The 13,528-nt window shown below is 36.8% G+C and overlaps 2 protein-coding genes across 2 annotated transcripts; both read right to left on the bottom strand.

The window, feature by feature from the left end:
• Window positions 1-1,288: 1,288 nt before the first annotated feature.
• On the bottom strand, window positions 1,289-1,678 carry LOC141590529 (uncharacterized). The gene has a single exon (XM_074411115.1). The coding sequence runs from the start codon at window positions 1,676-1,678 to the stop codon at window positions 1,289-1,291; it is 390 nt and encodes a 129-aa protein (XP_074267216.1).
• A 27-nt stretch (window positions 1,679-1,705) lies between these two features.
• On the bottom strand, window positions 1,706-2,586 carry LOC141590528 (uncharacterized). The gene is made up of 2 exons (XM_074411114.1): window positions 2,191-2,586; window positions 1,706-2,104 (listed from the first exon to the last, which is right to left on the bottom strand). The coding sequence occupies exons 1-2, from the start codon at window positions 2,584-2,586 to the stop codon at window positions 1,706-1,708; spliced, it is 795 nt and encodes a 264-aa protein (XP_074267215.1).
• Window positions 2,587-13,528: the final 10,942 nt, after the last annotated feature.

Below are 13,528 nucleotides of genomic sequence, written 5' to 3'. Positions count from 1 at the left end.
TGCCACAACCTATTCCTCTATTTTGTGATAATAAGTCTGCTCAACATATAGCTGCAAATCCCGTCTTTCATGAGAGAACTAAGCACTTGAACATTGATTGCCATTATGTATGAGAGAAAGTTGAAGAAGGGTTGATCATAACCAAGAATGTAAAGTCACAATGTCAGTTGGAAGATCTATTAACAAAACCATTAGGACAACAACAACATTTTTATCTTTCTTCCAAGTTGGGATTGCTGTTTGATTCTCGTCTAGCATTCCCACATTGAGAGGGGATGCGAAAATAGTTGACTAACTAGTTTGTACATATGTTGACTAACTACCTCTTGTATATAAGCACTTGACATTGTACAGTTTGACTAAGTTAATAAAAATCACTCTTTTATTTACTCTTTCTCTCTACAAGATTGTCTCTCACTAAACCTTCTAGAATTCTCTGTAATTCTTCATCCTAATTCCGCCATGGCAATGAGCTCAAGCTCCGCTATTCATATGCACGGTAGTGGAGATATCAATACTCTTGATAAAGGTAGTTACAAACCCAATACAGACAAATCCTTTAAACTCACCGTACAACGGGTAAATACCACCAATTCTAACCGCTAAAGTTACATTCTAAATTATCATAAGAAAATACCGTTTTACTGCCTCACACATTTAAATAATCCAATTAAACAGTCGCGCTCATCTCACAAATATTGTGAGATTTGTTATTTACTTCAACAAAATTAAGGGCAGTACATCCGCAAAGAAAAACTTATGCTTGCAATATTTGTCCTTTGCCAAAATCAAAGAGGAATGCCTGCTCTATACAGAATCAATAAGGCCTTGTTCTTTTGGATTAAAACTGATCTGATCTGAACTGAACTGAACTTATAGGATCTGAGCTGAACTGAACTTATAAGATCTGAACTGAACTTATAGGATCTGAACTGAACTTGATCTGAACTGAACTTATAAGATCTGAACTTAAATTAACTTAATTTAATTTAATTTAATTTATCTTTATTATTATTATTATTATTATTATTATTATTATTATTATTATTATTATTATTATTATTATTATTATTATTATTATTATTATTATTATTATTATTATTATTATTATTATTATTATTTATTTATTTATTTATTTATTTTTTTTATTTTTTTTTGCAGAAAAGTTATGGATCTTATTATTTCATGATAAAACATAAGTACAAGATCCTTGCCACTCTTTCCTACAAAGGAGACTAAGAAAGCCCCCTAAGATAGAACTAAAAGAACAAACGTCCTACCAACAAGCCTAAGGAAAATTAGAACCATACAAGCGTAAAGTTACAACTTTCCTAATAACAACACATAGAGCATCCACAGTTGACTTAGAACCCTTAAAAATCCTGTCATTCCGTTCCTTCCATAAATAGTAGATGATACTTAGCAAGCTAGCTTGTTGCTTGACATTTCTTCGAATAGAGACACTGGCCTGCACGATATGAGCCAGAGAAAAGGAGCACAGGGGCATATGAACCCAGTGAGCAACAACAGTCAAAACTCGCCTAGAGAAGTCACAGTCGAAAAACAGATGAGGGAGATCTTCACAGCTATGTTCACAAAGCACACATCTGTTGATCAAATACATACCATGGGAGATCAGCTTATCCACAGTAGGCAAACCATTGTTCATAACCAACATACCAGTAAAAGAATGCTTAGAGTGACATCATGTCCCATGAATCAGAGGAGCCCAGGTAACTGGGGATCTTCTAGCCCTAATGTAGCCATACATGGTATCAGTACTATACCTCATCTGAGCAGTGCAGGCATCAAGCATATGAAGGGCCTGATCAAGAGAACCTGTAAGTCCCAGGAGGAGGTCTTTCATTTTAAGAACATTGTTCCAGTACCAAGAGTTGGAAACTGTTTGCTGAGCATCCCATAAACTAGTCCCTTTTAATACATAGGTTGTAATCCATTTGGCCCAAATACAATGGGGTCTATAAAAAAGCTTCCAAACCCATTTCATCATTTGCGCACAATTCCAACTTAGGACCTCTTTTATGCCTATCCCCCCTCTAATTTTGGGGAGCATAGCAACTGCCACTTCAGGAAGACATGTCTCCTGGACCCAGCATCAATACCCCAGAGAAAATCCTTTCAAAGCTTTATAATCCTCTTAGCTATGCCTTTTGGGAGCAAAACACTTGCCCTCCAAAATGTATGAAGACCAAAAATAACTGAGTTCACAAGAGGTTGATACATGTCTTGAGTTATCCTTGCATTAAATAGGGGAAGGCCAAGATACCTGAAAGGGAAAGCTCCCATGTTAAAACCAGTAGTATCTAAAATAAGGTCCCTGACAGTATCAGCTACACCACCAAAATACAGTTCAGTTTTTGAAGGGTTAACATGGAGGTCAGAGTAGTGACTGAACTTATCAAGGCAATCTGCAACAGCCTTAACAGAGGGCAGATCACCACGAGTAAAGACTAGCAAATCATTTGCAAAGACAAGGTGAGTAAGGTTCAGTTGGACATATTTAGGGTGATAAGAAAAATTAGCAGCCCTAGGGAGCCTTCTGAGCAGCCTAGACAACACCTCCATGCAGATGACAAAGAGGTAAGGGGACAGAGGCACTACTACAAATACAGGCAACCACAACGGCCCTTTAACAACGCTTATTCACGAAAATCATCAAAACACGTTGTAGAATTTATTCCGCGAATTTTACCAAACTTAATGACAACGGTTATGTGTTGTTAACCGTTGTTATTTCTTTTAACAACGGGTCATACTTAAACAACCGTTGTTAATAAAAAAACTAATAACAACGGTTAAATTTTAACCGTTGTTAATGGTTTGGCGCCAAATTAGTGAAAAGTAATCACAACGGTTATATTAGAACCCGTTTTTAATACGTTTTAACAACGGTTGTAGACTCAATAACCGTTGTTATTAATATTATGAAAATCTTAAGAACAACATATTACTTTATTCTCGCTTATACGCTACAAACACAAACACAAGCTAATACGCTACTATATCATCCTCCATTCCTCCCGATCGTCTCTCTGTCTTCATCTCCATCACCGTTGTCACGTCTTCTCTCCCTCATCGCGTGTTTATCAATCGGTATATATATGTTTCTTAGCAACGCTTATTATAACTAGATATAGGATTTTTTGGATTATTATCTAATTTGTTGATAATTTAGCTTAATTGCTTTCCGAATTTCGTTTATTTGTTTGCCTATTATTGTATTTTCTGAATTAGTTGCCTATTATTACGAATGTAGAATAATGACTCGAACTTGGATGATTGATGCAAATATGAGTGACCGCACCTACAAGGATGGTTTAGCTGAATTTTATGAATTCGTTTCGAACAATTTGAAAGGTTCTTCTAGTATTGCATGTCCTTGTGAAATATGTGGTAATATTAGCTATATGGCTTTTCCGGACGTTAAAATACACCTAGAAAAGTGGAGATTTAGTCGATCCTATACACTTTGGATTTTTCATGGGGAATCATTAGAGGAAGAGAATAACTCTGAAGAAGATGATGTTGAGGTACACGAAAGGCTAACTGATGATCCTGAGTTTGCCGAGTTTTTTGAGTTGGAAGAGTTGGAAGTAGAGAAGTTGAATGTTGGGTCTATAGATAATGAAGAGAATGATGATGAGTCTATTGCTTTTGAAGATGTAGGTGATGACACTAGTAATTGGGATGACCTTAACAACATGTATGAGAAGTTGTGTGAGTCTGAAGCACCTCTTTATCCTGGTTGTAAGTTCACAAAAAATGTCTATTTGTGGTGAAGTTGTATAATATCAAGGGGGCAAATGGGGTGAGTGACACGTGTTTCACTAGTTTTTTAGCCTTGATAAAGGAGTTGCTTCCGGATGGTAATGTTCTACCTGTTAAGACATATGAGGCGAAAAAAACTAATAAGAGGAGTGGGTATGAAATATGAGAAAATACATGCATGTCCAAATGATTGCATATTGTATCGGAAATTATATCAAAACTTAACCAATTGCCCTAAATGTTTGGAGTGGCGTTATAAGGATAAGGAAGGGATCCCGGCTAAGGTGTTGTGGTATTTTCCATTGATACCAAGAGTCATAAGGATTTATGCGAATCCCGATGATGCAAAAATGTTAACTTGGCATGAAACAGGAAGAATAAATGATGGAAAGCTAAGACACCTGGCAGATGGTAAGCAATGGAAATCGTTCGACGCTAAGTATCCCGAGTTCGGCAATGAACCTAGAAACTTACGTCTAGCGCTCGTCCATCGATGGAATGAACCCACACGGAAACATGAGTAGCCAACATAGTACTTGGCCAGTAGTGTTGGCTATTTATAACTTACCTCCATATGTGTGCATGAAAAGAAAGTATTTGATGTTGTCGTTGTTAATTTACGGCCCTAAACAACCTGGAAATGATATAGATGTATATTTGGAACCTCTTCTAGATGATTTGCGATTGTTGTGGGATAGTGGGATAGAAGTATTTGATGCATATAAGAACGAAACTTTCAATTTGAGAGCGATGTTATTGTGTACAATAACCGACTATCCGGCTTATGGCGACCTTTCTCGGGCACACAGTTCATGGGAAAGAGGCTTGTCCATTGTGTGGGGAGGATATCGAGTCCGAATACTTGAAGTCTTCTCGTAAGTATGTGTATATGGGAAATAGGAGGTTCTTGTATCATGACCATTGTTATCGCAAGATGCGGAAAGCATTCAATGGAAGACAAGAACTTCGTCAACCTCCTAGAATTTTGAGTGGGCATGAAGTTTATCGGAAAGTAAAGCATATTGAGATAGATTATGGGAAGAAGAGCGGCTCTAAATTGTCTACTCGTGGGTATAAGAAAAGATCCATATTTTTTGATAAACTTCCATATTGGCCGACTGGAGGTCAGGCATTGCCTCGATTTCATGCACATTGAGAAAAATGTCCGTGATAATATTATCAATACCCTTCTGAATGTTCCTGGTAAAACAAAGGATAACGCCGCAGCTAGAGAAGATATGAAAATGATGGGTATTAGGCTAGAGTTGGCACCACAGAAGAGAGGTAATCGTACATTTTTACCGCCAGCACCTTTTACCCTTTCACGGAATGAGAGAAAAGAGTTTCAGTGCATGCTTGAATGGAATTAAAGTGCCACATGGTTATTCGTCGAACATCAAAAGCCTAGTGTCGATGCAAGACCTAAAACTCACCGGGTTAAAGTCACATGATTGTCACACTTTGATGCAACAATTACTACCTGTGGCTATTCGTTCCATTTTACCGGAAAAGGTAAGATATGCTATAACTAGATTCTGTCTCTTCTTCCAGTCCATATGCGAGAAAGTCATCGATCCCGATGACGCGGATTCATTGCGGGACCTCGTTGTAACCTCTCTTTGTCGAGTTGGAAATGTATTTTCCACCCTCTTTCTTCACTATCATGATTCATCTGACCATTCACTTGGTTAGGGAGATTTTGTACCTTGGGCCGTGTACTTGAGATACCAGTATCCTTTCGAAAGATTGATGAAAGTCTACAAGGACTATACATCTAATCGGTATCGTCCGGAAGGTTGTATTGCTGAACGCGCTATTTTAGACGAAGCTCTTTCATATTGTTACGCTCATCTCTCCCCGAAGGAGTTGATTGGCGTTCCTAAGAATCGTCATAGTGATTTGGATGACGGAAAAGGTATTAGGGGCGGGTTGAAAAAATTGTGACACGTGAAATGTTGCATTTAGCACACATGTATGTGCTAAACAACGAAGATGAGGTGCAACCTTATATTCAACAACACAAAGATGAGCTCAAATACGATCACCAAAACAAGACCGAGAAGTGGATTGCGAACGAGCATACGAAGACGTTTCCGGAGTGGTTTAGGAATATTGTCTTACAAAGGTATCTTGATCAAACCGGTGATGACATCTCTCCTAGGTTACTACGTCTTGGTTTAGGTCCAAATGCCAGGGTCACCTTTTACAACAGTTTTGCCATTAATGGATATACTTTTTACACCCGCGAGCAAGATGAGTTGAGCACAATGCAAAATAGTGGTGTGAGTTTTGAATTTGAGGCAATGCACTTTGCTACTTCAAAAGATAAAAAAACCTATTTGGGGAAAATGCCTTTATTATGGTGTTATTCAAGAAATATTGGTACTAGATTACATTGATTTCACAATGCCTTTGTTTCGATGTAACTGGGTTGATAACAACATCCATTGTGTCCGAAAGGATAAGATGGGATTTACGTTGGTCAATCTGGGTAAGGTTGGCAATAATAAGGATGATCCTTTCATAATGGCATCCCAAGCTAAACAAGTGTTCTATGTCACCGATCCTATGGATAAGAAGTGGTCCGTTGTCTTTGTCTATAAGGAAAAGAAGGAGTAGTCCATCCGATAATGATGATGATGATCGGGATGTCGTTTTTGAGGGAATGGATCGGTCTACCACTTTGTATCTTATTTCGACGATGTTGACAACGATCATGAGGACACCGAAAGCATCTATATGCGTGATGACCATGGTGAAGGTATTTGGGTTAACGAAGAAACTATGACATCCAAGAAACGTCCCGATCCTGAGATAGTTCATCGGGACATATACGGTATGCAAGCATCTTTGGTGTAAGTTGTCTTATTTTCTTGATCTTATTATTAGATGTGGATCTTTGGTGTTGAAATTCTTTGAATAATGTTGCAGTATGTATTATTACTGAGTTTGACCGTAATGGAATTACAGTAATTTTTTAAAAAAAAAGAGGTTCAACAATAACAACGGGTATATTTAAATTACCCGTTGTTAATACTTTCAACAACGGGTGTAGTACCTCTACCCGTTGTCAATTATTTTTTTTTGACATATTTCATTTTGGCGCAAATTTGGTGAAACTATATTACAACGGGTATATTTTAACCGTTGTAATAAAGTTTTGACAACGGTTGACTTTTATTGACCCGTTGTTATTAACATATAACAACGGTTCTTCTTTGAGCACCCGTTGTTAATAGTTTGTCTTAATAAAAAACTAATATAGAAACCCATCCAGCATGCCATACACAAACACACACAACAACATTATTACTCCAACCGTTGGTATCCTGTGTTAATCCTTCTCTATTCCTCGCTTTTTACATTCTCGTCGCCGGCCGTCGCCCAGTTTCCGGAGCCCAGATTCCGTTGCCTTCCCTTATCATCCTGCTCGTTCTCTTTATCATCATCATCAACAGGTATGTTCACTTTAATTTTGTGTTTCGTCATTAGGGTTTTAAGACGATCATCTTGTTTCTTTTTTCATGCATCTGTTTGTTTTTCGTCTTCTTTGTTATCTTTATCATCCCGCATCATCTACTTTACTCCTCTTATCAGGGTTTAGGATTTTAGAAGCTCAATCTGTTGTTTTAAGTTTTCATTCCTATTAGGGTTTAGGGTTTTAGATAATACTCTGCATGTACGTTGTTAAGTTGTTCATATCCAGCTATATCATTCATATTTGGTTTTTAGGATTATCATGGGTGAAAAACGTAAAAGAAGTCAAAAGAATAATGAGCCTGGTGATAATAAGCCTGGTGAGAGGGATGCTACGAAGTGCAAGAAAGTCCTTGCGACTATAGCCGCTAAAACACTGTTCGAAATAACATGGAGTGAGAAGGGTTTCCCTCTTTTGGTCCAAATGCGGGTCTTTTCTCCGATTGGATTGGTGCTTGCACAAGACAAGTTTGTGCCTATCTATTTAGAGGATGTTAAAAGTTTGAATCCAAAATTGGCGGAGTTATACTTGGCTCGTATAAAGGAAGGCTTTATTATACCCGATGAAAGTCATGATGAGTATTTAATGCATAAGGCGGTGATGTCCACGAGCGGTGGAAGTGTGGCGTTGCTAGGGATTGGTTGTATGTGGACAAGGCAACGGGGGAGATGCGTAAGAGCCCACCGGAAAACAAGTGTCCCACCATCAAGCAGGAAGAATGGGATCTTTTCAAAAGATGAGAACTGCGAGAAGTTTCGGGTTAAATATCCTCGCCTTTTAACGATTTACCTATCATTTTTTTAATTAATGAGTCCTTTATATAATCTTTTTATTATCTCATCTACTTGCGCTTTTATATAATTATTTGAAGGCCGTTAGCAAAAGAAATCGTGCTAACATTTCATGCAAGAAGGGGAAATTCTATGGTTCTCGAGGCGGTTCTGAGAAAGATAGAAGAGGACCTCGTAAGTAGCATGCATTATTGCCCTGTGAGACTTTATTTTTTTAATCACACTTGGACTTGCATTGATACACATTTACGTGTATAAATGTTACCATGTTAATGTGTAGGTGGCAAAGGGAGTGAAAGAGGTGGATCGGCATGTAACTTATAAACATGGACACACGCCTAAAGGATCCCGGTCGTCGCATGACAAATACGATGAGGAAGTTTTGGCCAACATAGTAAGCATTATTTTATTAAGACGAGTTCATTACTAACTTTATTATTTTAGTCACAAATATAATTTGAAGTTTATTTAATATATTATAGGATAACGTATTGAAAGAGGTAGAAGAAGGGAAATTCACTCCTAGTGGTCGTAATGACGTTCTTGCTAGAGCGATCGGCCGACCCGAACATCCAGGTCGTTTGAGGGGCGTCCGTTACAGGTTGGAGTAACGAAATATTATGGGAAAACTGACCAGATAAAGAAGAAAAGGAAGACTAAGTCCGAGAACGCTGACATGGTAACATTTATTCTATTATTTTCATTTAAGTTCAATTCACATGTTATTGTTGGGATAAAAATTGCCGACACAATACATTCTTGGCAAGCGACTTGATTAATGGCATCCGTACTACTAAAGCTGAATCTTTGGAGGTAAGCTTTCCGAAGAAGAAGTGAAGATGATGGAGGATGTCATTTCTAAAGGGGTAATAATAAGGTACAACAGATTGGTGAAGAGGCCGCTACTACCTTGGCAATACATGAGAAGGAAGTATCGGTCAACGAGATTCGAAAGATCGGTACCTAATAATGCTTCTGAAGTTGTAACAACTAAAGCCGATCGGGTACCTAATATACTTCCTTATTTTTCTTTTGTTTTTTTTGGGTAAGATCAGGGGGTGTGTTCACTTTGCCAACTTCGACATGGTGCCATTGAATTGGTTAATTTTATTAGGTAAATAATGGGTCTGAAAAGGAGATGCAACTTGATGAGAAGACGGTGATGGAAAAAAAAGATACATCCCCTTCAAGTCGGTTCCTGTTTTCAGTAAGGTATGCATGAAGTGTTTAATTAGTTAAATTTATATGAATTGAAGTTTGTGCAAAAAATCGGCCCGAGAGAAAGCGTTTTTGCAAAATCTTTTGAATCTTTGAAGCGTTTTTGCAAAGATATAATAATGTATGTATGTGTATATTCTTCAGGCCGTAAACAATAGGCCGTTATTCTTCTGACCCTAATAGAATCGAAAAGCCACGTGTGCGTGTTGGCCGGGGTCTCGTAGAAAACAAATCTGCGGCGGAAAGCGTAGTTATTCATGGCGAAAAACTTTTGCCGAATCATACAATAGTAGAGATAACTACAGTCTTTCCAGGCCATGAAAACTTTCCACCGCTGTCCCGATTCGTGACGACATTACCATTCGGGAGATGCGCTTGGAAGTTTCATCCAATGGCCTAATACTCACATCTACTTGGCGAAGATATCTCGCCGCCTCCCTTTGAGCAATGGAAAGCAGTTGGGGTTAGAAGAAATACCTTTATATATATATATGTGTTACATTTTTAATTGTTGAATGTTTTTATATGTTAAATTTATATGTTATTTTTTTTTTTTTGTAGGGAACAAAAAAGGCGGCTTTGGCGGATAAGCCTAAGTCCACAGACATGCCAACAACCTCGACTTCACAACAACTTGATGAGGTATGTATTTAATTAACTTCTCCATTTTTTTAAAAATTAACCTCGCCCCTTTATTTATATTTTGTCTGTATTTATAAAAAGCATGGTAATTTTGTGTAGGGGACAAAAAGACTGATAAGCCTAAGTCCCAGTCTTACTCGCTACTACTACCTCATCATTGAAAGAGCAGTTGACGAGGTATTTAATTAAGTACGCTTTTATTTTTATTACTCCAACTAGGATATGTTACCTTTGGATTTTTTATTATTTTAATTATCTATACTACATGTGTAGGCTGGTGGTGGTAGTAGCACCACATCAAAGACTCATTCTTTCCGGTAGTGAAAGTTAGGAGTATAAACTCCACAAAATATAAAGGGAAGGATTACATGGAAAAAGTAAGAACGGGGACGATGATGAGACTGTATGAGGAGGCTGGCCATCGCATAGCCTCCGAGCAACTGATAATTATTCCGCTCGAGGAGGATATTCTAGGGTGAGCGCCAAGCGCTTATATCATGGGATCTCGCTAGCCGTATGGGCTGGACTAGACCGATTGATATAGCACACATATTTGTTTGGATGAAGTAAGTTTCTTAATAAATAATTTCATAGTCTAATATTCGACTACTAGGTAGATAGTGTTTTAAATACCGGAATTAATACCGTAATAATGTAGGATATTGCAATTGAGAGTGATCCCCGAGAAGAATATTCCATCTGATCAATACGGATTCCTGTGCCCCTATGTTTTATCTTTATTTATTCCGGATTTCTCGTTCAAAGAACGGGTAGATTATATTGCTCAGCAATTGACGACAACCAAGAAGCTGATTTTTGGCGCTTATAATGAAAAAGGGTAATAAACAAATTAATATTACGTTTCCCCCTACAATTGCATTTTCATAACTAATATATGTACTTGTTAATAATGATGATGTCTCTTGATGTAGGACTCATTGGGTGCTAGCAGCCATCATGCCGACAAAGAAAAAGTTTTACGGTTGGACTCTATACATCACCAACCAAGCGAGACTTTTAAGCGCTTGATTAATATGTAAGTTTATATATCTTGATTTATTTATAATAACATTAAGTTTCAATTTTTATTTATAGAAAAAAGCTCATTTTTGCCCCTAAAAAAATGAGTTTCTGCCTCCTTTTTTATTTTTAAAAAAAAGGGCCTTTGAGAAGAAAAGAGCAAACGAGCAGGATCAACCCACGAAAGATTCTGATGTTGGCCCTGAATTTATTACGATAACAGGGGTACGTGCTCAAATACAATAACATTAAGTGCAAAATCTGTGTTTAATACTAATACAATACCTAAAGTTCAAGATTCTGATGTAAGCCTTCTCTCGTCTGTTTGTTTTTATGTAATAATAGGCCCTCGCCTTGACCCGGATAGCATACAATGTGGATACTACGCTAGTCGGTTCATGTTGGAGATTATTAGGCGAAGATATATCATTATTCCTCCAAAGGTTAGTAATTTAATAATGTGTTTATTACTTTTTTTAAATTAGAGCTAATGTTGTCTTGCTTGCTGCTATATATGCCATGATGTTGCTATGTTGTCTTGCTTGCTGCTATATATACCATAATGTCTTCTCTTTGTTTTTTCCGCAGTATGCAATCAACCCGTCAGAACAGATTGAGCAGTACTCAAATATAGATATAGACGAGGTAAGAGACATGTGGGGCAACTACGTCTTAGAATATATTAGAAATGCATGATACTCAGAGTTTAGATCAACTTATTAGTAAATTTTTTGTTGAAGTTAGGGAATGATTAGTTCATGTAAATTCAACTCCTTGTAAGTATATATATATATGATAGAAATTTCTTTGTTGTGGTTGAATTGAATCTATTGAGTTCGATGAACCCATTTGTGATTTATCTTGGTCTTTGGTATATGGTGTCACGACATATGCAGGTTTTTGAATAGCATGAAACCAATTTATTTTTTCAAAACATTAGGCGTTTGTAATAAAAACGGTTACTAAAAAAAACCGTTGTGAATACCTTTAACAACGGTTAATAAAAATAACACCGTTGTGAATGACATTCACAAATACCCAAGATAATATTCAACAACAAGGTTTTAATCGAAGAACCGTTGTTAAAAGTATTCACAATTTTGGAGGTAAAATTACAACAACGGGTATTAAACAAAGAACCGTTGTTACTAACAGTTTCAACAACGGGTATGTAACATAAACCCGTTGTCAAAAGACTTCATAATTTTGGAGGGAAAGTTACAACAACGGTTATACATACGACAACCGTTGTTATATTATTCCCTCCAAAATTTTGAGACACTTTCCACAACGGAGAACACCCAACAACAACGGCTTTTAACCGTGGTGAATACTTTAGACAACGGTTTCACTAAATAAGCAAACCGTTGTAAATACCTTCTACAACGGCCGCTTTAATAACGTCCGCTTTTTTATTTTCCAACGGTTTTTACCCGTTGTTATAGGCTGTATCTGTAGTAGTGAGGATCCCCTTGCCTCAACCCACATTTACCAGGGAAGAACCCATGAACTTCACCATTAATGAGCAATGAGTAGTAGGGAGATGTAACACATGCCATTATCCACTATTACTACTACTACTACTACTACTACTACTACTACTACTACTACTACTACTACTACTACTACTACTACTACTATTATTACTACTACTACTACTACTTGTTATGAGAGGACATTGATAAAAAAAATAGTCTACAACACAAGGTAATAAATAAAATATTTTTCCGCTTTATATACATTGGTTTGTTCATACATTATACTACGATTACATTACGATAAAAAATAAATCACATATTACATCTTTTTTTTTCTAACCATTAATTGCCATATTATCATAATCCTCATCACTTTCATCTTCACTATCACTATCACTCTCACTCTCGAAAATGAATCCATGACCTCGCCAAATGTTTTTGACTATATGTTGTTCCGCATCTTATACATGGCCTTCTTCCGCTTTTTATCAAATATGCCCGAATCTACTGTTCCTTGAATTTTCACGTCATGTTGTATAATAGGTATTCCATGAGTTTGCATCCTTATAAAATTATGGAGGGTGAATTTAGAAACAATGATCGACATTTGATACTTAGATGATATTTGGGGCATATTTATTTTCGGAAAATTCACGTGGTACCCTCGAACTTTGCCATTTTGCACATGGTACCCAACTTTTAAAGTTTGTGTACATTATATCCTCCATGTTTGATTTTCATGCACAACATATTCTTTTTGTCACTGTAAAAAAACTCAATTGCGCATAACTCCTAAATCGGAATTCAAAATCAGCAAAATTTTTTCTGTTACAGGATTATCTCGTCATAATCTACGATTTGAGAAAAAAAAATTGTCGACTGACACTTTATAGAGTTTTTTTTAACGAAAATCTCAAATAAAACATATTTTCGATCTTAAATTTCCGAATGACCATTTTCGTTTTATCAATAATATAGATCTCGAAGAGTTAATCAATTTGAAAAAAAATGATTCAGTTCCGATTTCTGGTCTATAATTTATGCTTAATTGAAAATTTTAAAAACGATAAAAAGGGCACGTTATGCTTGAAAAGCAAATTTCAAGGATATCA

This window comes from Silene latifolia, chromosome 7 (genome assembly GCF_048544455.1).
Source record: "Silene latifolia isolate original U9 population chromosome 7, ASM4854445v1, whole genome shotgun sequence".
In the NCBI taxonomy this organism is placed as follows: domain Eukaryota; kingdom Viridiplantae; phylum Streptophyta; class Magnoliopsida; order Caryophyllales; family Caryophyllaceae; genus Silene; species Silene latifolia.
The sequence above is the reverse complement of the archived record's forward strand: the minus strand, read 5'-3'. Positions and strand labels throughout refer to the sequence as shown.